Source organism: Columba livia, chromosome 22 (assembly GCF_036013475.1).
Source record: "Columba livia isolate bColLiv1 breed racing homer chromosome 22, bColLiv1.pat.W.v2, whole genome shotgun sequence".
Taxonomy (NCBI): domain Eukaryota; kingdom Metazoa; phylum Chordata; class Aves; order Columbiformes; family Columbidae; genus Columba; species Columba livia.
Genome location: NC_088623.1, coordinates 4,284,495 through 4,305,285, shown reverse-complemented (window position 1 = coordinate 4,305,285; position 20,791 = coordinate 4,284,495). Strand labels below are relative to the sequence as shown.

Sequence of the window (20,791 nt, the reverse complement as noted above, 5' to 3'; positions counted from 1 at the left end):
ATGTGAGGTGGGGAACTGGAGGTCATTGCAGCTGCTCCTACACCAAAAAGTCCCATCTGTGGATTTTTATTCATGCAGCCAGCGGTGAGGGATGATGGTGGGTTGAATGAGTCCTGGAGCAGCCCAGGTTGGGAGGATTCAGATCCTGACCTGAGCATCCCGACCCGAGCATCCACGATCCTGAGTGACAGATGTGTCCCCAGATGCCACTGGTCCCGCATCTGCAGGAGGAGGGAATGTCCTGCTCAGCCTTTCGGTTCTATGTCCTGCTCAGCCCTTCCCATCCCTGTCCCTTCAACCAGCACCACCTGGGACCTGGGCCACCTGCCTTAACCAAGGATGCTCTTCACTGGGGGCACCTCTGTGCCTGCGCCCTCCCCTCTGTCACAGGTGCCCGCGGGCCACACAGGAGGTTCCAGGGGCCTGTTGTTCCCTGCACCGGGAGCCAAAAATAGCAGCAGAAGCAGCATGTGTGACCTTCAGCATCCCTGGGGGTGGTGGCCATGCCCGCCCTGTGCTGGGGAGCCCACGGGTTCCGGTCCTGCGGACCTGGGAAGCCCCGGCAGCTGCGGCTCCTTCTGCATGTGGGGCAGCAGGGGGAACCAGGGGGGTAGCAGAAGGAACCGGGGTGCCTATATCTTCCCACAGCCCCCCAGGAGCTGCAGTCTGTGCCAGGGACCGGAGCATGGTGCTCGTCTTCGCCCTCCGTCTCCTGGGCAGCTCCGCTTTGCTTCTGGCCACGGCGGCTGGGGCTCAAGGTAAGGGAGAGCAGTGGGTCTGAGCCCCTGGGGCCCTTCCTTCCACTGCTCTCTTCTTCCTCATTGCTGCTTCTCTCCTGACTGATCCTTTTGCTTCTCCCTGTCAGGCAGATAAGAGCCCTGTGTTGGTCCCAGGTGGAGCTGGGGATGCCAGCCCTTGAGCATCACTGAGCCTTAAAGCTCCCTGGGCAAAAACAACCCCCTGGGATAGCACCAAGGTCCCCTGAGCCCTTCAACAGCCAGGGAAATGGAGTTATAACCTCACTACGAGAGGCTGTGGAGAGTCTTTCACAACCTGCCCAGCTTCTCGTAACAAGGGGCTTGACCTATGTGTTTAAACTGCCAAAGTAAAGCTGGTTATGGAGATGGCATTCTACGTCAGTGAGATGAGGAGCCTGTTGCAATAACAGTTTGTGTTTGAGCTTTGTTAAGCTGAAACCTGAGATAAATAGAAATGTGCTGGGACGAGGTAGGAGAGTAAAATGGCAAACAAGACTGCACTGTTTGGCATGTTTGGTTTGAAAGCCCACGAGGCTGTGGTTCTCCAGTAAAGCCAACCTGCAAAGTGGTACAAAGAGCTCAGCCAAGACGGGCTGCACCCCAACAGTCCTTCATCAGTATCTCAAAGGGTAACCTGAGCGAGGTGTTTCTTTTACCTTCTTTCTACATTCCCGCATCTACTGCAAATATTTGCCGAATGAACAAAAAGCTGCATCGCTGTGGTTTTGATTCTGAATGTCTGCCTGTCTGTCTCTCTCACTGCCTCTCCGTCTCAATGCAAACAAGCCACAGTTCCCCTGGAAGCACAACCAGCAAGTTCCTGGCCAAGTTTGCCTATGGGTCCCTTGTAAGGTACACCAGAGCCTTCACCTTTGCTGGCAAAACCAACGTTTTATTTCTCTCTCTTTTCCAGCCGCCCGATGCTGGATCACACACATCTCGTATGGGAAGATTGTATCCGCTGCTCGCCCTCCCTACAAGAGCGGGGACACCGTGAGCTTTGTGTGCAACACGGGGTACACCTTGCAAGGCTCCCACACAAGCACCTGCCAAGATAACTCCAGATGGAGCCCACCTCTGCCAGTCTGCAAAAAGGGCAAGTGTCCCAGTGTGGGGGGAAAGCTCCCTCTTGTGTCCTCTCAAATTTGGTGGGAAAGCAAAGCCAGGATGCATCTGTCCTCCTCACTTCTCTTCTCAAACCAAAGTGCTGATAGTTTGGCTCTCAAAGAGGCAGAAACAGAAAGGATTTGGGGTGGGACATGGGTGCTGTCTTGGGCTCCAAGAGGGATGGGAAGGGGTTAACCCTGGGCTGAGCTGCTGTCCCTGGGGATTTTTGTGACTCTGCTTCTGCTCAGATGTGGGATGTTTTCATCTTCCTCCTGGAACGGGAAGCAATCACAACTTCTCGCTGCTCTCACTGCTTCCATGTCCATGCTGTGTTTTCTGCGAAACCCCGCGATGTGCCTGTGTGCTCTCCTGTCGGGACCGTCCTTATTATGAGTAATTTCCTCTGGCCACAGTGCCATTAGAATCTTGGTGTTGCTCTACCTTCTGTTAACTAATAGTTTGGCTCAGTAAATGGAACAAAGACTGAGCAGAATTCAGGATATTCCCCTGATATTACCCAAACAGTCCTAGTAGCAAACAAAATGGCAAACGGCTGACTCACGGGGCAATTTCTTTTCCTTCTTCAGAGGTGACGTGTCCTCGGCCACCAAACATCGCCAATGGGATGCACAGTGGACAGTCCTCGGGCAAGTTTTCCCGGGGAGTGACGGTGTATTACAGCTGCAAGGATGGATTCGAGCTGGTCGGGAACGCGTCCATCCGCTGCGGTGAGAGCGGGGTGTGGAGCAGACCCCTGCCCCGCTGCGAAGGTGCGTGGATGCTTCATTGCTACATTTGAGGGGTCAGCAGAGAGGATGCTGGATGTCCCGGTTGTAAGAACAGCACTGACAGGCTTATGGCAGCGATGAGAAGGGAAGGGGTGCGTGTGCAGGATCTGGTCCATGCATTGAAGTTCATTTAATGGATGCTGTCCATGTTCACTGCAGCAATTGGATGTAAGATACCCGAGGTGCAGAACGGGAAGATCTACGAGCCACAGAGCACCTACAAAGCTGGAGAGACTCTTCAGTTTGGCTGTGATGCCGGTTATGATGCAGACACCGATGAGAGTCAGTGCCAGCCCGGTGGGACCTGGGACCCGGTGCTCACGTGTGAGAGGGGTGAGTGCGGGAGCTGCTGTGTCCCCGAGGGCAGCCCTGCCCACGGGTGCTTTTGCAGGAACAGCGTGTGCAGGCAGAGCCATTCCTGCCATGGGCTTTAACCCAGCAACACAGCATCACGCCAACTCCCTTCCCCTTGTTCTCTCGCTGAGTTAGACTTTCCATCTCCCTCTTGCAGTCCGCCCATGCCCCATGCCTCCAGAGGTCACCAATGGAAATCACAACAGCCAGGGCAAAGCAAACTTTACCATGGGGATGTCTGTAACGTACACCTGTGATCCTGGCTACTACCTGGTTGGAAACGCCGTTGTGTTTTGCAGAGCATCTGGGAACTGGAGCTGGCCTGTCCCTCAGTGTGAAGGTGGGTCTGTGGTTGGTGCCCTTGGGGGAGAAGCTCCAAGTGTGGCTCTGAGCGCAGGGGAGACCCTGACTGTTGTCACTGAGCCCTTAAGTGAGGGATTACATTGTCTTTTAATGAAATACACAGTTTTATAATATGTAAAGGATGAGCTTACACTTGTGAATGTGGAGCTGGGTATTTCTATCCCTGTGGCTGCACGTGCTGTATCTCTCGCACTGGGGCTGGGTGCTGGTGACCCTGCAGTGTGTGTCCAGAAACTGGCACATCACTTGATGTGACATCGAGGGCAAAGGGGTCTCCAGAGCCAGCACCCTCCTCATGGAGCTCCAGCTGCAGTGCACCCATGGAGAGCCAGCTGGGGATGGTGCTGGGGACCAGGCATGGGGCATGACACAGCCTTGGTGGGAGACTGGATGGATCCTTATGAACCAATTCAACCCTCCCTGTCCAGAAAAGTCAGAGGAGAGATGGGGTGTCCAAGGGCTGGCTCTCAGGATGGATCTGCCAGCAGCTGGGGTGGGAGCCCTCTGCCATCCCCTGTCACCTTTCCCCATGTCTGACATGCAGATGTTTGAGCTGAGCTGTCTCTCAGGCATCACCTCTCCCAGACTCTCTCATGGGCTTTTCCCCTCCCTCTCCAGAGGTGACGTGTCCTCGGCCACCAAACATCGCCAATGGGCTGCACAGCGGACAGTCCTCGGGCAAGTTTTCCCGGGGAGTGACGGTGTATTACAGCTGCAAGGATGGATTCGAGCTGGTCGGGAACGCGTCCATCCGCTGCAGCGAAAGCGGGGTGTGGAGCAGACCCCTGCCCCGCTGCGAAGGTGCGTGGATGCTTCATTGCTGGGTGTGGAGCTGGCAGAGAGGATGCTGGTTGTAAGAACAGTGCTGACAGGTTTATGGCAGTGACGAGAAGTGAGATGGTTGTGTGCGCAGGACCTGGCCCACGCATTGAAGTTCATTTAATGGATGCTGTCCATGTTCCCTGCAGCAATCGGCTGTGAGATACCCGAGGTGCAGAATGGGAAGGTCTACAAGCCACAGAGCACCTACAAAGCTGGAGAGACTCTTCAGTTTGGCTGTGATGCCGGTTACACCACAAACGCCTATGAGAGTCAGTGCCAGCCCGGTGGGACCTGGGACCCGGTGCTCACGTGCGAGAGGGGTGAGTGCGGGAGCTACTGTGTCCCCGAGGGCAGCCCTGCCCACGGGTGCTTTTGCAGGCAGGAACAGCGTGTGCAGGCAGAGCCATTCCTGCCATGGGCTTTAACCCAACAACACAGCATCACGCCAACTCCCTTCCCCTTGTTCTCTCGCTGAGTTAGACTTTCCATCTCCCTCTTGCAGTCCGACCATGCCCCATGCCTCCGGGGGTCCGCAATGGAAATCACAACGGCCAGGGCAAAGCGTTTTTTACCATGGGGATGTCTGTAACATACACCTGTGATCCTGGCTACTACCTGGTTGGAAACGCCGTTGTGTTTTGTAGAGCATCTGGGAACTGGAGCCGGCCCATCCCTCAGTGTGAAGGTGGGTCTGTGGTTGGTGCCCTAAGGGGGGGAAGCTCCAAGTGTGGCTCTGAGCACAGGGGAGACCCTGACCATTGCAAACAGATCCTCCGGGAAGGTTAATCCCATGTACGAGTGTTGCATGGTTTAAATTACTATAATTTCAAGACCTTCTCTTGTGAAGGTGGTGCTGGGGAGGTGTATGCAGATGTTATGTAGCTTTTTTTTGGCTGTGACATTAACACGCTGTGCGCTTTATTTCCTTTTTGTTCCGACTCCTTTTGCACGTCACTTTGGCACATCACCATTTCCAGTGACCGTGTGCGTAAACCCCGATATAGAGAACGGAAGGCAAGTTGATGTTCGAGGACTTATCTCTGCGCCTGGGCAAACGGTGACATTTCAGTGTCACAAAGGTTACAGCCTGCAAGGCAGCGCTCAGATCTCCTGCCAGGAGGATGGCAGCTGGCACCCTCCTGTCCCCGTCTGCGAGAGACCCCACCGTGACCAGGAGGTCCCAAACAGCCTTAAACCTCGAGGTAAATAACAACACAGCTGCTTTGAGGTACACTACTATTTTATGTCCTTTAACCCCGTTAAAACAATGAGATTAAACCCTGCGAGTGGAAGATTTAAATATATCCTGGGCATAAGAACGTGATCCTCTGGAATCCCTTGGGAAAACATGTTGTGTTTGGTTAAGAATGGCTATATTAATCAAAATAAACGATTTTGCAAGGCAAACTAAACACCTTTCTTTGTAACAGTGTTCTTTCTGTGCTTGCAACCAGCGTGCCTGTCCTGCCTGATTCTCACATGTGTTTTCTTTCTCAATAGGTGGTTGTGGTGCTCCTACAAGGTTACACTTTGCTGAGCTAAATGAGGAGCATAAAAATGAGATTGATTTTTCTGTTGGGAAGACTGTGCAATACACTTGCCGACCTGGATATGCTAAACACCCAGGGATGTCACCTACTATTACCTGCCTTGAGAGCGGAGTGTGGTCAGAAGCACTAGAGTTCTGTAAAAGTGAATAGCTCCTTGATTTGGTGTCCGTTGTTCAAGAAGAAATAGGTGCTAGGTTCTGTCCATGCTGCAAAAACCTTGACCTTATTGTGGTGTTCAAATAGTATGTGACTAGTAAAGCCATGTAACTTCATGCTGTTCGAAACCCGTTTGGGGAGTAACTGGGGATGGGGGCAGATTACTGAATTAATAGTTGCATCTGTTGTACTGTGGTATAGATACGTAGAAGCCTAAAATGAGGTTTCTTTCCTTCACCAGAGAAAAAATGCAATCATCCCGGTGAACCTGTGAATGGAAAAATCAGTTTCCTAACAGATGTCCTGTTTGGGTCAACAGTGCACTACAGCTGCGAAGAAGGGTAAGTCCTGGGTTTGGCCACTGCTTTACACAGCAAGGAGAGATGTATTAGCTAAGTCTCCCTTTTTTCCTCCTATTCATTCAGTCCCAATAAATGGATTATATACAGAAGCCGCTGAATAGAGTTCTGTGCCTATATAACATGTATAGTGTTCCCTATCTTATGTATACATGTATATACTATGAAATGGTTGGGCACAGTGAGGAAGGGAACTTCTCCACGGCCAGTTTTGCTGATCACAGTGTCCGAGGCGGTTGGGAGGAGACAGTAACTCAAACTGCAATGATTTGGGATGAACGTTCACCCCTTTTAACACCAGGCACAGGCTAATTGGACAATCCAGCAGACGATGTGAGATTTCGGGTGGACGCGTTGAGTGGAGCGGCGCTGTTCCCATTTGTCAGAGTAAGTATCGTATAGGTCCACGAGTCTGCGTGGATTTAGTAAATATTTCCTATGACAAATGTTTCCAAGCAAAGCTTTCACGGGGAATTTCCCTGCTCTGTGGGCGTGAAAAATATCAGAAGGTTTTGATGCTACAAGAAAATGTCCTGGCAAAAGGCACAAGATCTCAAGTGGGTTATAAGAAGCAATGTCTCACCTGGACCTTCTTCAGCAGGACTTGAATCTCCTGTCTCTAACGTCACAAGCCTGTTACAAGAGAGAAAGGGAAAATATTATTGTTAGACAGAGGGAGACCAAGGCACAACCCTAAGGAGAGGCAGAGAGCCCTGGGAGGGCCAGAAGCAGAATCCCAAAGTCCCAAACCACCGGCTCTCTGAGTGCAGATAACTGATGTTGTACACAAAGAGATGCTGTGCCGCACCTCAGCAATTACACCCGCGTGTTTCTCTGCTCATTAAGTACTGTTGCTGATTAGGTGATTAGGACTCTCTCCAGCAGTTCCCTGTCCTTCTTGAACTGAGGGGCCCAGAACTGGACACAATTCTCCAGGTGTGGATGGAGAGATTTAAAGCACTTTGGTGCTCTCATTGAATTTGGAAGCCTTGTTCTGCACCCCTGCAGGGATCCCTTGTGCGCCACCTCCGGACATCCCCAACGGGAAGCACACGGGCAGGCTGCTGGACGAATTCCACTTCGGCACGTCGGTGACGTACACCTGCAACGCCGGGTTTCCGCTGCACGGAGAGCCCAACATCCACTGCACCACCCGCGATGGCAAAACCGGCGTGTGGAGCGGCCCCCCGCCGCAGTGCGGAGGTAGGGTTGTGTGTGCGCGTCCCAAAATTCGGGTGCAATCCTCCCGGCGCTGCTGCTCTGTGTTCAGAAAGCTCAGGAAACTTCCCAAGAGTTGCACTTCTTGCCCAGGCACCTGCCAGGGCAGGATTTGCACAGGTTGATCTGCAGCTGTGGCTGGACCAGCCTCAAGCATCCCCGGCCTCATCTTACCGTTCGGGTCTCTCAGTTTTTGGCATCACTGGATGCAGGCAGCACATCATCTGTGGGAATATTATTTCAGACTAGTGTCTAACGCTGTTTCCCCCCAAAATAAGTCTTCTATTAATTTTTGCTCCAAAAGATGTGTTAGGGCTTATTTTCAGGGGATGACTTATTTTTTCCAGGAATGACAATCTACATTTATTCTTGAACAAAAATGTGTTCAAATACAGACATGTCATCATATTCTGGAACACCATCATAAGTCTCCAAACCCTGAATTCCATAGTGAATTTCTGGCAACTCTGTTTCCTTTTTCCATGTACAACAATCTACATTTACCGATATTCACAAACAAAAATCAACATTTATTCAAATACATTCTATCGCCAAATAATTTTACTATTTTACATGTATAGCTGCCCGGACATTATTTAAATTGACCTTTTTAAGAGCTTGTTTTAGAGCTTGTTTTTGGAGTAGGGCTTATATTTCGAGCATCCTCAAATATCCTGAAAAATCCCGGTAGGTCTTATTTTTGGGGTAGGTCTTATTTTTGGGGAAACAGAGTAAAAGGCATTGCAGCTGTTACGTGGCTTTGCAGCTGCACAGCTCTGCACTGTGCAAGCGCCTGCTCTGAGGATGTGTGCTTCTTTTCCAGAGGCGAGATGTCCTGTTCCACAGGTCCAGAATGGGAGAATAGTGTCTCCTAGGACTGCCTACACACACAAGGACACTGTCACTTTTGAGTGCGAGCCAGGCTACGTTCTGCGCGGCCAGAGAGTGGTACAATGCCAACTAAATAACACCTGGGAGCCGCCTGTGCCAGTCTGCGAGCAGGGCAAGTGTTCAAACAGTGTTTGTTGGTGTTAACCTTCCCCTTGGTCCTCCAAATCTGCATTTCTTGACTCCTTTGACAACTGGGCTGGCTTACCTTTCTTGGCAGCTGGTTGCAAAGCACCTCCCAGCCTGGCGTTTGCTGAGCCGAAGGAGCCGTATGACAACCAGAGCATCTTTCCCGTGGGGAGGACGGTGAATTACGTCTGCCGGCCTGGGTACACCCAGCACCTGGGGATGCCACAAGCCATCACGTGCCTTGAGAATCAGACATGGTCCGTGGCGCTGGAGTTCTGCAAAAGTACGTCCTGCAAGTGCTGAAAAAAAACCTAAAGTGTCAGGCTTGGCTGGATTTCTGCTTTTATTTTTCTGCCTTTATGGGGTTTTTTATGCCGTCTGCTCTCTGTCAGCACCCCCGGGTGGGATGCGAGGGGAGCAGCTGATGATGGCTGACGTTCCTTTCCAGGGAAACAATGTGCTAACCCAGGCGACCCGGAGAATGGCAGAGCTGTTGTCCTGACCGACCTCCTCTTCGGGTCCAAAGTGAACTACACTTGCAACAAAGGGTGAGTCTTGCTGAACTCAGCTGCCAAGTGAGAGCGAAGCAGATTTCCAGCTTCACATGAAGTTGCCAAGTCAAAAGCCTTGGCTGTCATTTACAAGTGTTGCAAAGGAATCTTAGGTCTCTTAATGTAAGTTAATAAATCCTTCTGTGTGGCTCCAGGTACAAGTTGGTGGGAAGCTCTCAGAGAACATGCGAGGTCTCCGGCACACATGTCTCGTGGAGTGGAGATGCTCCTGTCTGCCAGCGTGAGTATGCCACAACAAAAAGCCCTTTGAGATGGCTTGCAAGAGAAAGTGGCACATCTTCCAGGCCAAAAATTTTATGGCAAAATATTTCTCAAGTTGCTCTGTGTGTCAAATCTTTCATGTTTCTTTTCATTTTGGTTTGATTTGGGTGTTTCTGAAAATGCTTCCTGGTCCAAACTGGGAAAAGCATCCATATTTCAAACTCCTTGCTGCTGGGGTAAGTGTTACGTGTAGGAATGGTGTGGCCAGTGTCTCTCTGCATGTGTCATGGATGGTTATGGAAAAGGGGGTAAGAATTGTCCCACAGCCTTCAAACACAGGCGGCAAGGAAGTGACTCTTGGGAGAGTGTGCGTTTTCCTTCCCACGTGTGGTTCTTCCCATCAAAGGTTTGTCTCAGGATAATTTGGGTCACGGTATGCAGAAAGCATTACTGATGAAATGGTGTCATCCCCGTTCCTTCCCATCTTGGGAAGCGCATGTCCTGCAAACCCCAGGCGCTTCTGCAGAACCAATGCTAAAATCCACCTTGCACCCACCAACAGGAAGGCAGCTCATGTGATAAGCACTTATTCAAACGAGTTAATGGAATTAATTGTCTCCCTTCTTTGGTTTTTGAAGGTTGGATTTTTAATTTTTCTTTTCTTGCCCTGTCCCGTATTTCTTATGGGCCTTTCCTTCGCAGAGGTGAAGTGTCCTCCTCCTCCGGGCATCGCCAACGGGAAGGCCAGTGGCCAACCCTCGGCCACCCACCTGCCGGGCTCGGCCGTGCTCTACACCTGCAGGGACGGCTACTCCCTGGTGGGGAACGGCTCCATCACCTGCACCGCCGCAGGCACGTGGAGCCGGCCCCGGCCCCGCTGTGAAGGTTTGTTGCTGTTGGCTCCTTTCCATAGAATCACAGATTAGTGTGGGTTGGAAGGGACCTTAAAGCTCCCCCAGTGCCACCCCTGCCATGAGCAGGGACATCTTCACCAGCTCAGGTTGCTCAGAGCCCTGTCCAGCCTGGCCTGGGATGTCTCCAGGGATGGTTCATCCACCACCTCTCTGGCCAACCTGGGCCAGGCTCTCACCACCCTCAGGGCCAACAATTCCTTCCTCATGTCCAGCCTGAATCTCCCTCCTTTAGTTTAAAACCATCACCCCTTGTCCTGTCATAACACACCTTGCTTTCTTTCCCTGGCCCCTTCTTGCTTCTTGTCTCTTGGTCTTATTGCTGCCTTGTGCTCTTCACTTCCAGCAACTGGCTGCAAAAGACCAGAGATCCAGAACGGAAGAACAATGGGGCTGGAGACCGTGTACAGAGTCACAGACATTGTTGTCTTCGAATGTGATTTTGGTTATGCCTTGAAGGGCTCTCAAGAGTCTCAGTGCCAGTTCGGGGGCACGTGGAACCCTCCTGTCCCCATCTGTGAGAAGAGTAAGTGTCAGTGAGGTGGAGGGTGGGAGCTGATTTCTTCTGAACTGCTGTGTGATCATAATCCCCATTCAGACCCTTGTAACACAGAGAGCTCTCCCCTCCTTAAGTGAATCCACAAAGAGAGCGAGCCAGGCTGGTGTCTCATCTTGTTCACAACCACGGAAAGGCCAGAGCAAGCTGTTTGGGCCACAGATGGTAACTAACCACTGTAAATACCTAAACAGCAAGACATTATCTTCCTTGATGTCAATAAGCTAGAAAAAAATGAAGGCAGGAAGATGGGTGAGGGTAGGATGGAAACATAATTCATACATTGACGTCTCTAGCTGCTTGGTAAAAGTTAATGGGAAAGAAAGAAGTTAGAAGGCTGCTTTACCCTACAGTGGGTGTTTGTGGTACCAGCTCTTCACCAGTTATGACTTTTCCCCCTCCTTGTAGTGCTACAGTGTCCTTCCCCTCCAAGCATCAAAAATGGCCAGCATGCGAGTAAGGATGTGAAAGTGTTCATCCCCGGAGTATCAGTGAGGTACTACTGTGACCCGGGGTATGTCCTTACCGGCAAAACAACAGTTTCCTGTTTGACATCTGGAACCTGGAGCATCCCTTATCCCCATTGTGAAGGTGAGCTGTGAATGCTGTCACCCATACTGAAAAGGGAGACCATTGTGCTCACACAGCTTTATTGCTTGCAAAAAGAAAAGGGGAACCCCCAGCTCTGGCAGCCGCCTCCCCAGCCCACGCTCTGCTGCTTTTTGCCTCCAGTGATCAACTGTGCAAGCCCCATTGTCCAGAATGGAGATGTGGCTGAAGGGCAGAGTGCTGTGTACCCTCCTGGGGCCAACGTCACCTTCCAGTGTCACCCGGGCTTTGTGCTTCATGGTAGCAGTGAGGCCGAGTGCCAGCTCGGTGGCCGCTGGGCACCTGCTGTCCCCACCTGCGAGCCAGGTGAGCACCAACACACGGGGCGTTAGAAAGAGGATGCTCAGGGCCACCCTTGTGCTGCAGAGGCCCTGCGGTCCTGCTCTTTGCCTCACTTGCACCGCTTCAAGTGTGACGGTGTTTTGTTGTGTTACAAACACTGGGCAAAATCACCAATCTCTGCTCCTGCCCTGTTAGCGCTGCCTTGTCCTCCTCCTCCCGTCATCGCCCACGCCACGCACAGCGCGGAGCTGGGGACAAACTTCACCAGCGGCATGTCCGTGAGCTACAGCTGCGATCCTGGATACCTTCTTGTTGGGGAGGCGCAGCTTAATTGCACTTCTTCTGGAGCTTGGAGTGTGCCTGCCCCCCGATGTGAAGGTGCCTCTTTCACTTGTGGATATGCTGGTGATGCAAAGAGGGAGGGAAGAAGGGGAGAAAAGCAAAAATCCACATACTTGTGCTTACAGAGTCTCAGTCCTCTAGCGCTAAACAGGAAAATGAAATGGAAAACCCAAAGCCCGTCCCGTTCTCAGTGCAGATTTCCCTCCCCATAGGACGGCTGTGTCCCTCACCATCAGCAATTGACCATGGCCAGCACGATGGTGAGGATGTGAAACTGTTCGCGCCTGGAAAGTCTGTAAACTACAGCTGTGACCCTGGCTATTCTCTTATTGGAAAAACAACTCTGTACTGTACGGTCAATGGAAGCTGGAGCATCCCTTACCCCTGGTGTGAAGGTGAGCTGTGAATGCTGTACCCCTGGAGAAAAGGGAGAACATTGTGCTTACGCCACTTTATTGAATTTTAACCTCACAAAAACAAAGGGGGAACCCCCAGCTCTGGCAGCCACCTCCCCAGCCCACACTCTGCTGCTTTTCACTTCCAGTGATCAACTGCACAAACCCCAACATCCAGAATGGAGATGTGGCTGAAGGACAGAGTGCTGTGCACCCTCCTGGGGCCAACGTCACCTTCCAGTGTCACCCAGGCTTTGTGCTGCGGGGTAGCAATGAGGCCGAGTGCCAGCTCGGTGGCCACTGGGCACCTGCTGTCCCCACCTGCGAGCCAGGTGAGCATCTCTCCTGTGCTCAGCTGATCCTGGAGCTGTCAAGCTTCCCAACCTGCAGAACTGGCAGGGGGAGGGTCTCAATGTGCTTCTATCACACGCGGGAGCTGTGTCATTTTGGCTTTGTGCGCGCATCCTTCCTGCATGTCACCCTGTCCGTGACCTCTTTGCATTTTGTTTTGTCCTCTTTAGTGCTGCTGCAATGCCCTTCACCTCCAAATATTGACAAAGGAAATCACAACAGCCAGGGCTTGGAAGTTTTCACTGCTGGGATGGTGGTCAACTACAGCTGTGACCCTGGCTACAGCCTCCAGGGAGAGGCATCGATTTACTGCACCGACTCTGGAAACTGGAGCCTCCCTCTTCCCCGGTGTGCAGGTACATGGTGGTTCCGAGGTAGGAGTTACGGATAATCTGGGAATTTCTGTCACTGAAAGCCTGTAGGATGTTTCCTTTCCCTTACTCTTTCCAAAATTGTGAATCCTTCAGTCCTTCCCCTTTGTTTTCAGTTTTGCTTGCAAACTTTCAACTACATATACATTTTAAACCAACTTTACATAGCGGACATCCCTATTTTTCTCCGTGTTTTCTTTCCCGATAGGTGGCTGCGGGGCACCTCCAAACTTAACCTTTGCTAAGCTGACTGAGGAATATAAAAACCTGACCGAGTTTCTTGTTGGGGACACGGTGCGATACAGCTGCCAGCTGGGATACATGAGACACCCCGGAGTATCTCCAACCTTGACATGCCTCAAAAACCACACGTGGTCTGAAGCGCTAGCGTTTTGTAAAAGTGAATAGCTCCATCAGTTTGGTCACTGGAAATTGTTTAAGTTACATTTGTGGGTTTCTGAAAGCAATTATTTTAAAAAATGGTTCATACATGGCTTTACTAGTCACATAGTTTGGGCAGCTATTGGCCTTTTAAAAATCACGTTCTTTATTGGTGTCTCAATGTGGACAGATCCTTAAGATACCTTCTCATAGTGCATCACACAACTGCAAGGGAGGAGTTTAAACTCAGCCTTGTTCTTTCCCAGGGAAACAGTGTAAATACCCAGAAACACCAAAGAATGGCAGAGTTGTTGTTCTGACAGATCTTCTTTTCGGGTCAACCGTGAGCCATACGTGTGAAGATGGGTGAGTCCCACGCTGCCTTTGCTGAGTCTGTTTTCTGAGCTCCATGTTGGGCAACTTCTAGTAAATCTCAGAGCCCTTCGCAGGCCGTTCTTCCCTAGAATTCGTATTTTGCTTCCAGTTATGCCATAGTCGCCTGTTCAGTAAAGGGACAAGCGTCTCTCATTTTTTCCCCTGCCTATGCTCAATATATTATTTTGCAAATTTCAGTTTCAGTTGCCTTCTCAGATGGCCACTCTCATGGCAAATGAGCATCTGCTGCGAGGAGGCTCCAGTGGTTTGGAAATCACTTGGGGCTGAGTCCTGATTTAGCGCCGGCCCGATTTCACCCACAGGGATTTGGAATCATTGCTGTTCCTCTGGAATCTGGGAAGAACCAACTTGGGGGTCCTTTCATTCCCATGTGTCAAACCAACAGAAAAGCCTTGGTGACCGGCCAGAATCAAGAGGCTTCAGAAGGAAATTTTGGGGGGTACTGTAAGAGCATAATCCAAGCTCAAAATGATTTGGTGTCAACTGCTGGTTTTTGTGTGTAACTCCAGGCACCGGCTGGTTGGACACTCTCACAGGCGATGTGAGATTTTCGGAGCAGATGTCGCATGGAGTGGTGTTCTCCCTCTTTGTCAGAGTAAGTAGGTCACTGCTAGATCCAGCTCAGAGCTGCCAAATTAAGTCCTTCAAATTAGAAAGTGGCATTTCCTTAAAATAAATAGAACCTGGAGGAATAAGACTTTTTTTTTAAAGCATAATATTCCTCTAGGATTGCTTTGTTTTGCTTGCTTGGTTGGTTTCTTCTAAAAATATTCCAGCTTTTGATCTTTCAGAGTTACATAGAATGAAGAGTTGTGAGATGCCTACAGGGATTTGTCTCTTTTGTTTCACAAACATAAATAATAAATTAAAGAAGAAATGTGTCTTGCAGTAGAAGAGTGGGATATTGAGTAAAACTCAACTGAGATCTTCCAAATACTGTACGGTTATTCAAACTACAAGACTGTTTTACAGGGTTTGATCATTGCAATTAGTCTTTCCTTCAGTTGAAATTGCTTTGTAAGGCATGAGGATGGTATAGTAAAGCAGTCATGAGACTGACTAACAGTGCTTATGAATTTCTACACCATTTAATGTATTTACTTGGATTGTGTTTGCATAATTCTGCTTACAGGCACAAAACAATGTTTATCTATACAATAATGTGGTAAACCTAGGGTACCTAAAGGAACTAAAAAGCCCACAATTATTGAAATTATTCTTCTGATTACTACCCGTGAAACTCTTCTGAACAGCGGCACGTTACAGGTGGACTTTATATGTGCATATACAGCATCCATATGGTTCCCCCTTTGAGATAACAAATTTGTTTTTCAGAGGTGGTATGTCCGGTCCCACGGATCCAGAATGGGAGAGTATCTGTTCTTAAATATCGCTACACATACAATGACACTGTGAGCTTTAAGTGCCGCAAAGGTTTCACCTTGCGAGGCCACCGCACGGCTCGGTGCCAGGCGGATAAAACGTGGGATCCTCCGGTACCCGTTTGTGAGCAGGGTAAGTGTCTGCACTTGTTAACATTGCACATCCCTCCCCGACTGCTCCTACCATTCACCAAAGCCAAACTTGACTTTATCCATCCTGTTTGCTCCAACTGCTTTAAGGAGAAATCAGAAATTGTTCCTTTTATTTATGACTCTCTCCTCACACAGGAGATAAGCTGGGTTTGGGTAATACTGAGAGCAATTTGCACTTTTCCCACCCTGCTTGTTGCAAACCATAATCCACATTCTTTTTGTTTCTTGAAAGTGAGAAACATTTTAACTTCATGGTAGGACATTGACTGCCAGAAAGGAGTGACAATTTTTTTTTGCTAGAAATATAAAGTTGGGATGATGGAAAACAAAGGTCAATTGTGTTGTATTTGCTCAACCAAATGTGTATTTTAAACTCTTAATGCTGCATCTAGATGGAATGGCAGAACGCTATCATCATCCTGATACCACAATGAAGCCAGGTAGGTCTATTATAAGAAGATATACTAAACACTAACTCTTCCTCCCAACCTTTCCTGCTTTCTGCAGTGCACGTTATTTGCGCTCATCTTACTCTCTTGCTATCACCTTTTTTATAACTGAACATCACCTTCTCACCCTCTCCTCTTTCGGTAGTGAAGTGTCAGCCTCCTCCAAGCACTGAAGGGCAACGTTCCTTTTTGTAGGAAGAAATGTGGGTGATGCTTTAGAGATGATTTGGGGTGAAGTGAGTGCAGAGGGTTGGGCAGGGCTGGCTCTACGCATTGGATTCAGCGAGCATATAGTTTCCCCTCTTGCCTGTATGAGCTCTGTTTTGATCTACATTTCTCTTTCTTTAAGTGCTGCACTGTCCCAAGCCTGCAGATATCACCCATGGGTCTCTCAGTGGCCCAGCAAAAGCATTTTTTACTCCTGGAACATCTGTAAGATACACCTGTGAGCCCGGGTTCTCTCTCATTGGACCAGCATCCATTTCTTGCACAGAGTCTGGAGCCTGGAGCCATCCTCCCCCAGTCTGCCAAGGTGTGTTTCGGTTGCAGAGAGCTAGGAAGAAAAGATATTTAACATATAACTTGCCTTAGGGAAAGGTTTGTATAAGGATTCAATCTGCGCTCCCTACTACAGAATGAGTGATAAGAATAAGATCAAGTTTATACCCATTTCCAGGGTTACAAAATCAGTTATTCAGCCTAGGTGAAGAAATTAAAAGGGCACAGTCAAGGCTGCAAAGGTGCCTTAGCTTCTCTCTGGTGGTCCACCAGGATCCTCATGTCAACGCTGTCGTTTGTCTCTCCTCGACTTCCCAGTTGTCAGGTGTTTCCACCCTCCAAACATCACCAACGGGAAGCTGAACGGCAACATCTCCGACACTTTTTCCTACGGAGCATCCGTATCCTACAGCTGCGACCCTGGTTATTCGCTCGTTGGGAACGCTTCCATCAAGTGCACGGTGTTGGGAACCTGGAGCCGGCCTCCTCCTCGGTGCAAAGGTGTGTTAGTGCTTACTCTGCTCACGTTTGGAATTCTTGTGGGCAGAACCACGAATTCTGGAAGGCGATTTTAATTCTTGCACTTTTTTTTAATCTCTAATCTCGTTGCTACGAATGAGTTGTATAGTAACTTTCCTCTATTAGAACCTTTTTAGTAGAAGAGCAGAAACTTTTTCCCTTCCCTTTCCTCCCCTTTTTGTGTGTCTCACTCCGCAGTAATCACTACCAGCAAACAAAGGACGTGATTACATCAGAGAAATTGCCTCTGATGGGCAATCTGTCGGGTCCACATGAGCCTGACTATTTCCTTTTCGGCAAATGCCTCTTTATCTGTGACTTGACTCACTGGGAAGCTCCGTCATCAGGTAAACTTGACTAAAGGCAAATTCATTCCTATGTTCCTGCAGGGAAAACTGGACATTCACTGGAATAAATTCATTACCCACCCAGGGTGCTTCCTTGGTGGAGCTGCACCCACCTCGGTGACACAAGAGTTGAAACTTTGATAACAATGAGAGGAAATAATGAACCAAGCGCTTATGTAAATGAGTCAGAGGCTTTAAAGGAAGCGGTCTCACAGAAAAATTCTCCACATTCTCGTGGGTTTGAAGTGTCCTTAGTAACGATTACATGTGAAAGTCAAAACAAATATTAAAAAAAAGACAGGAAACAAAGGTTAAAAGTTACACTTTGATGTTACTCCTTCCGTCTCCACTGAGAAGCTTCTTCAGAATTCTTGGGGTTGGACTGTCCAAGGTGATTAGACATGTAAATCGAAGCCATTAGCTCACTTCAGTGAAATCAGTGGTATAAACTGTTAAGGTGGCTGGACTAATTAATTATTGGTAAATAATATGGCTGGTGATACTTTTTAAGAGCAAGGGACTTGTACAGACTGGAAGTGAGGTATAGGCGGTTGGCTCTAAAGGGCTCTTCTGCAGCAATTACCTTGTGGAATAAGAATTACCCTGTAGAATAAGAATTAATTCCTGGTTCAATACAGAAAGAATTCAATAACAATGTCTTAAATAACCCTCAGTTTCATTCCTCCTATTTTATAGAATCACAGAATCACTTATGTTCCTTCTCATTAAATGTCCTTTCTTAATTTCTTTTTACTTCTTATTTCAGAGATCAGATGTGTATTCCCAGAAGTTCAAGGTGTTAAGAAAGCTGTACAAGGAAATACTTATCGCTCTGGGACTAATGTCACCCTTGAATGTGACGATGGTTACACGTTGGAAGGCATCAGTCAGATTCAGTGCCAAGAGGACTTGAGCTGGGACCCTCCTGTCCCAGCCTGTAAACTGAGTGAGTGAAATGTAAATGAAGCAAAGACCAAACAGTAACATCCAAATGCAGTTTAAACATACAAATGTCTGTTTTAAATAGTCATATACATATAATTGTATGATTTTTAAGAAATGCTGTACTGTAGGCCTTAGCAGCAAAAGCTTTGTGTGATTCAAAATGATTAACCACAGCTGAGAAACACTGTGTTTCGTCAAATAGTTTGTTGATTTTTCTCTTTCTCTTCCCTTCAGCATCACACAAGTCTGGCTCAGTAGGCCTAGGTAAGAAACGTTTCCATGGCCGATCTTTAGCAGTGGCCTTGGCGGCACCGTTTCTCTCTGTTTCCTTTGAAGATACGCCTTGTTATGTCTTTTGTGCCGATGGGCTTTAATATGTAAAACGAGAATAACATGTGCTCTTGTCTCTGCAGGAGTGGCAGCCGCAGGAGTCCTGCTCCTCCTGGGGGCAGCCGTTGTCCGGAAAATTATTTCTAAGCAGAAGGAAGGGTAAGGCGGCCTTTAAGATGTTCATGTGTGTCCTTTGTTGCCAAGTCCCAAGTTTTAAACACTTTATAGACTGGAAATATTTGCCTGAGCCTGCCTGTGTCTGGTGATTTTGTATCTTCAGCTTATTCTTGCAAACTGTACAAGGGAGCTGGAATCGATGGTGTGGTTATGCTGTTTTATTTCTTTTCCTAAGAGGAAACCAACCTGAGTGTTCTTTATTCACTGTTTTCTTCTTTTTCACTTAGCTATTATAATACACATGAAAACTGCAGTTACCAAACCCCTCTGAGTGAGACAACTGAGCAAAAACGTTCATGTCTTCCACAGAAGGTATAGATTTCTATTCCTCCACATAAAATATCACTTATAGCTGTGAACTTCTGTTATTCCAGCAGAAAATTCTTTGCCCTCAGTTCTGGTAAACGCTTTCTGTTGTTGAATAAAAGAGGCTATTTTAAACATCCTGGGGTTTTTAAACATCCTATTTTTCTTTCTACCACCACCCTCTGTGTGTGTTTCCTTTTCCATAATCTGAATAGATGACATTCCTGGGTCAGACTTTCAGGCTTCTGACATAAATTTGCTTTTGTGTGTTAGGATTACAATGCTGGAGAGCTTGCTCCCCAAAAAACTACCTTAAACAGCTTTAGCATAAGAAAATGACACTGACCTGGGCCCTTAGGGTTTTTCGTGTGCTTTTACACTTGCTGCAATGCCATTTTTACTTACAGACGATCTACTTTCTATACTGAGTCTATCGCAGATAACAATGAATTTTCACTGTTAGCAGCACTCTGAACGTAATCAGGTTTGACTACAAAGTGGTCTCCATAAACACTAACACTTTGTATTTTTTTAGGGCTAATTTGAGATAATTCCTCCTCCGAAACAACGCATTTCCCAGAAATTATGACGTAATCTCTAGACATCAGTGTGAACACAGGAAAAGTCTAATTTTAACACCAGCATGTCATTTTTTTCCTAGGCTGGGCACCTGTGCTGCTGCTAACCAGGCATTGGAGTCGTTGTCCATACAGAGAGCGGCTGCAGGGAAACGTTGCTCATGTTGAGACTGGAATTCTGTGGCAAAAAAAGAGGCACTTTACTGCAGAATCAGATAATTCTCCCTGTGTTCCCGTTAATTACTGCAGAGATCTAATGAAGCTCAAATACAGATGCTGCTTCAGAGGGATTTCTGGGTCCTGCTGCCACCTGAGGAGCATTTCTCTATTTGCACACCCTGCGATAAGCAAGATCCTTGGAAACTTCTTGTGCCTGGGTGGGACTCATCATTTCTTAAACCCAATATTGTCTTAATTAGCAACCGTATTCACATCTGCAGCTCTCTGATTGCATCCAGAAACACTTATTTGCACCATTTCCCTACGAGTGCTTCACCTACTCAAAGCTGAACGTGGGAAAATGATCACTTTAGGTCTTGTCTCTTGTAAGGAATATTTAATGAAGAACTGTTGTTTTTACATAACAGAGGACGTGGCACCTGACCCCAGCAGGGGGAAGGACTGAGAGACATGGGACTACGAATCCTTAATGTAAAACACAGTGTCTTCCCAGAATATATACTGATAACTGCATGCATACTGATACCTGTATTTACAAGTTAATTTAGGGGGAAGGGTAGCCGAAGTACCAGGAATCCATATCTTCAATAGATTGATAAGGGGAATGGTATTGTATGTAAACTGAGGCAGGTTGGGTAGCCTGTAAACCCTGAAGTATAATGGGGAACAGGGGAGGGAAATTGCGGCTGGAATTTTGGAGGATACAAGCAGGGGCTTTTTGCCCTATTATGTGTGCCTGCCATTAGGTACAACACCCGGTGTTGCAATATTGTTATTAAAAGAATTGCTTTGCCGAAGAGATCCTGCCTGAGCCTATTATATTTACAAAACAATTGTTTCCTACAATTAGTAACTGTATTCACGTCCGCAGCTCTGCGATTTAGCCCAGGAACGCTTATTTGCACTGTTCCCCTAGGAATGCTTCACCTAATAAAAGCTGAAGGTGGGAAAACGATCGCTTTAGGTTTTGTCTCTCCTTTTGCATGTTATTTTCTTTTAGTACAGCTCGGCAACACAGGCGCTTTGCCTTTCAAAGGAGAAGGGTTATTCACCCTGGGCTGTCACATA

The 20,791-nt window shown here is 48.3% G+C and overlaps 1 protein-coding gene across 4 annotated transcripts; it reads left to right on the top strand.

The window, feature by feature from the left end:
• Positions 1-104: 104 nt before the first annotated feature.
• Positions 105-20,678, top strand: LOC102085822 (complement receptor type 2). Of its 4 annotated transcripts, none has more exons than XM_065038687.1 (37): positions 105-758; positions 1,672-1,854; positions 2,453-2,635; positions 2,813-2,986; positions 3,165-3,347; positions 3,989-4,171; positions 4,339-4,512; positions 4,695-4,877; positions 5,170-5,394; positions 5,693-5,884; positions 6,140-6,239; positions 6,559-6,644; positions 7,266-7,460; positions 8,299-8,478; positions 8,584-8,775; positions 8,941-9,040; positions 9,199-9,284; positions 9,968-10,150; positions 10,523-10,702; positions 11,141-11,323; positions 11,465-11,647; positions 11,819-12,001; positions 12,178-12,360; positions 12,510-12,692; positions 12,882-13,067; positions 13,291-13,482; positions 13,730-13,829; positions 14,369-14,454; positions 15,195-15,374; positions 15,787-15,834; positions 16,193-16,375; positions 16,660-16,842; positions 17,974-18,153; positions 18,387-18,416; positions 18,566-18,641; positions 18,887-18,971; positions 19,627-20,678. In XM_065038687.1, exons 1-37 carry the CDS (start codon positions 686-688, stop codon positions 19,648-19,650), a joined length of 5,523 nt encoding a protein of 1,840 aa, XP_064894759.1. In that variant the 5' UTR covers positions 105-685; the 3' UTR covers positions 19,651-20,678. The 4 variants fall into 4 exon arrangements, with proteins under 4 accessions (XP_064894759.1, XP_064894758.1, XP_064894760.1 ...); XM_065038686.1 differs by having other exon boundaries at positions 12,882-13,085; XM_065038688.1 differs by lacking the exons at positions 2,453-2,635; positions 2,813-2,986; positions 3,165-3,347 and having other exon boundaries at positions 12,882-13,085.
• Positions 20,679-20,791: the final 113 nt, after the last annotated feature.

What these genes read in the sequence shown, in the direction of transcription:
- LOC102085822 (XM_065038686.1), top strand. Translation starts at nt 686, where the DNA reads ATGGTGCTCGTCTTCGCCCTCCGTCTCCTGGGCAGCTCCGCTTTGCTT. An exon ending in AGCACTAGAGTTCTGTAAAA is followed by an intron (nt 5,885 to 6,139) that starts GTGAATAGCTCC and finishes TTCCTTCACCAG; the next exon opens with AGAAAAAATGCAATCATCCC. An exon ending in GCCCCGGCCCCGCTGTGAAG is followed by an intron (nt 10,151 to 10,522) that starts GTTTGTTGCTGT and finishes CTTCACTTCCAG; the next exon opens with CAACTGGCTGCAAAAGACCA.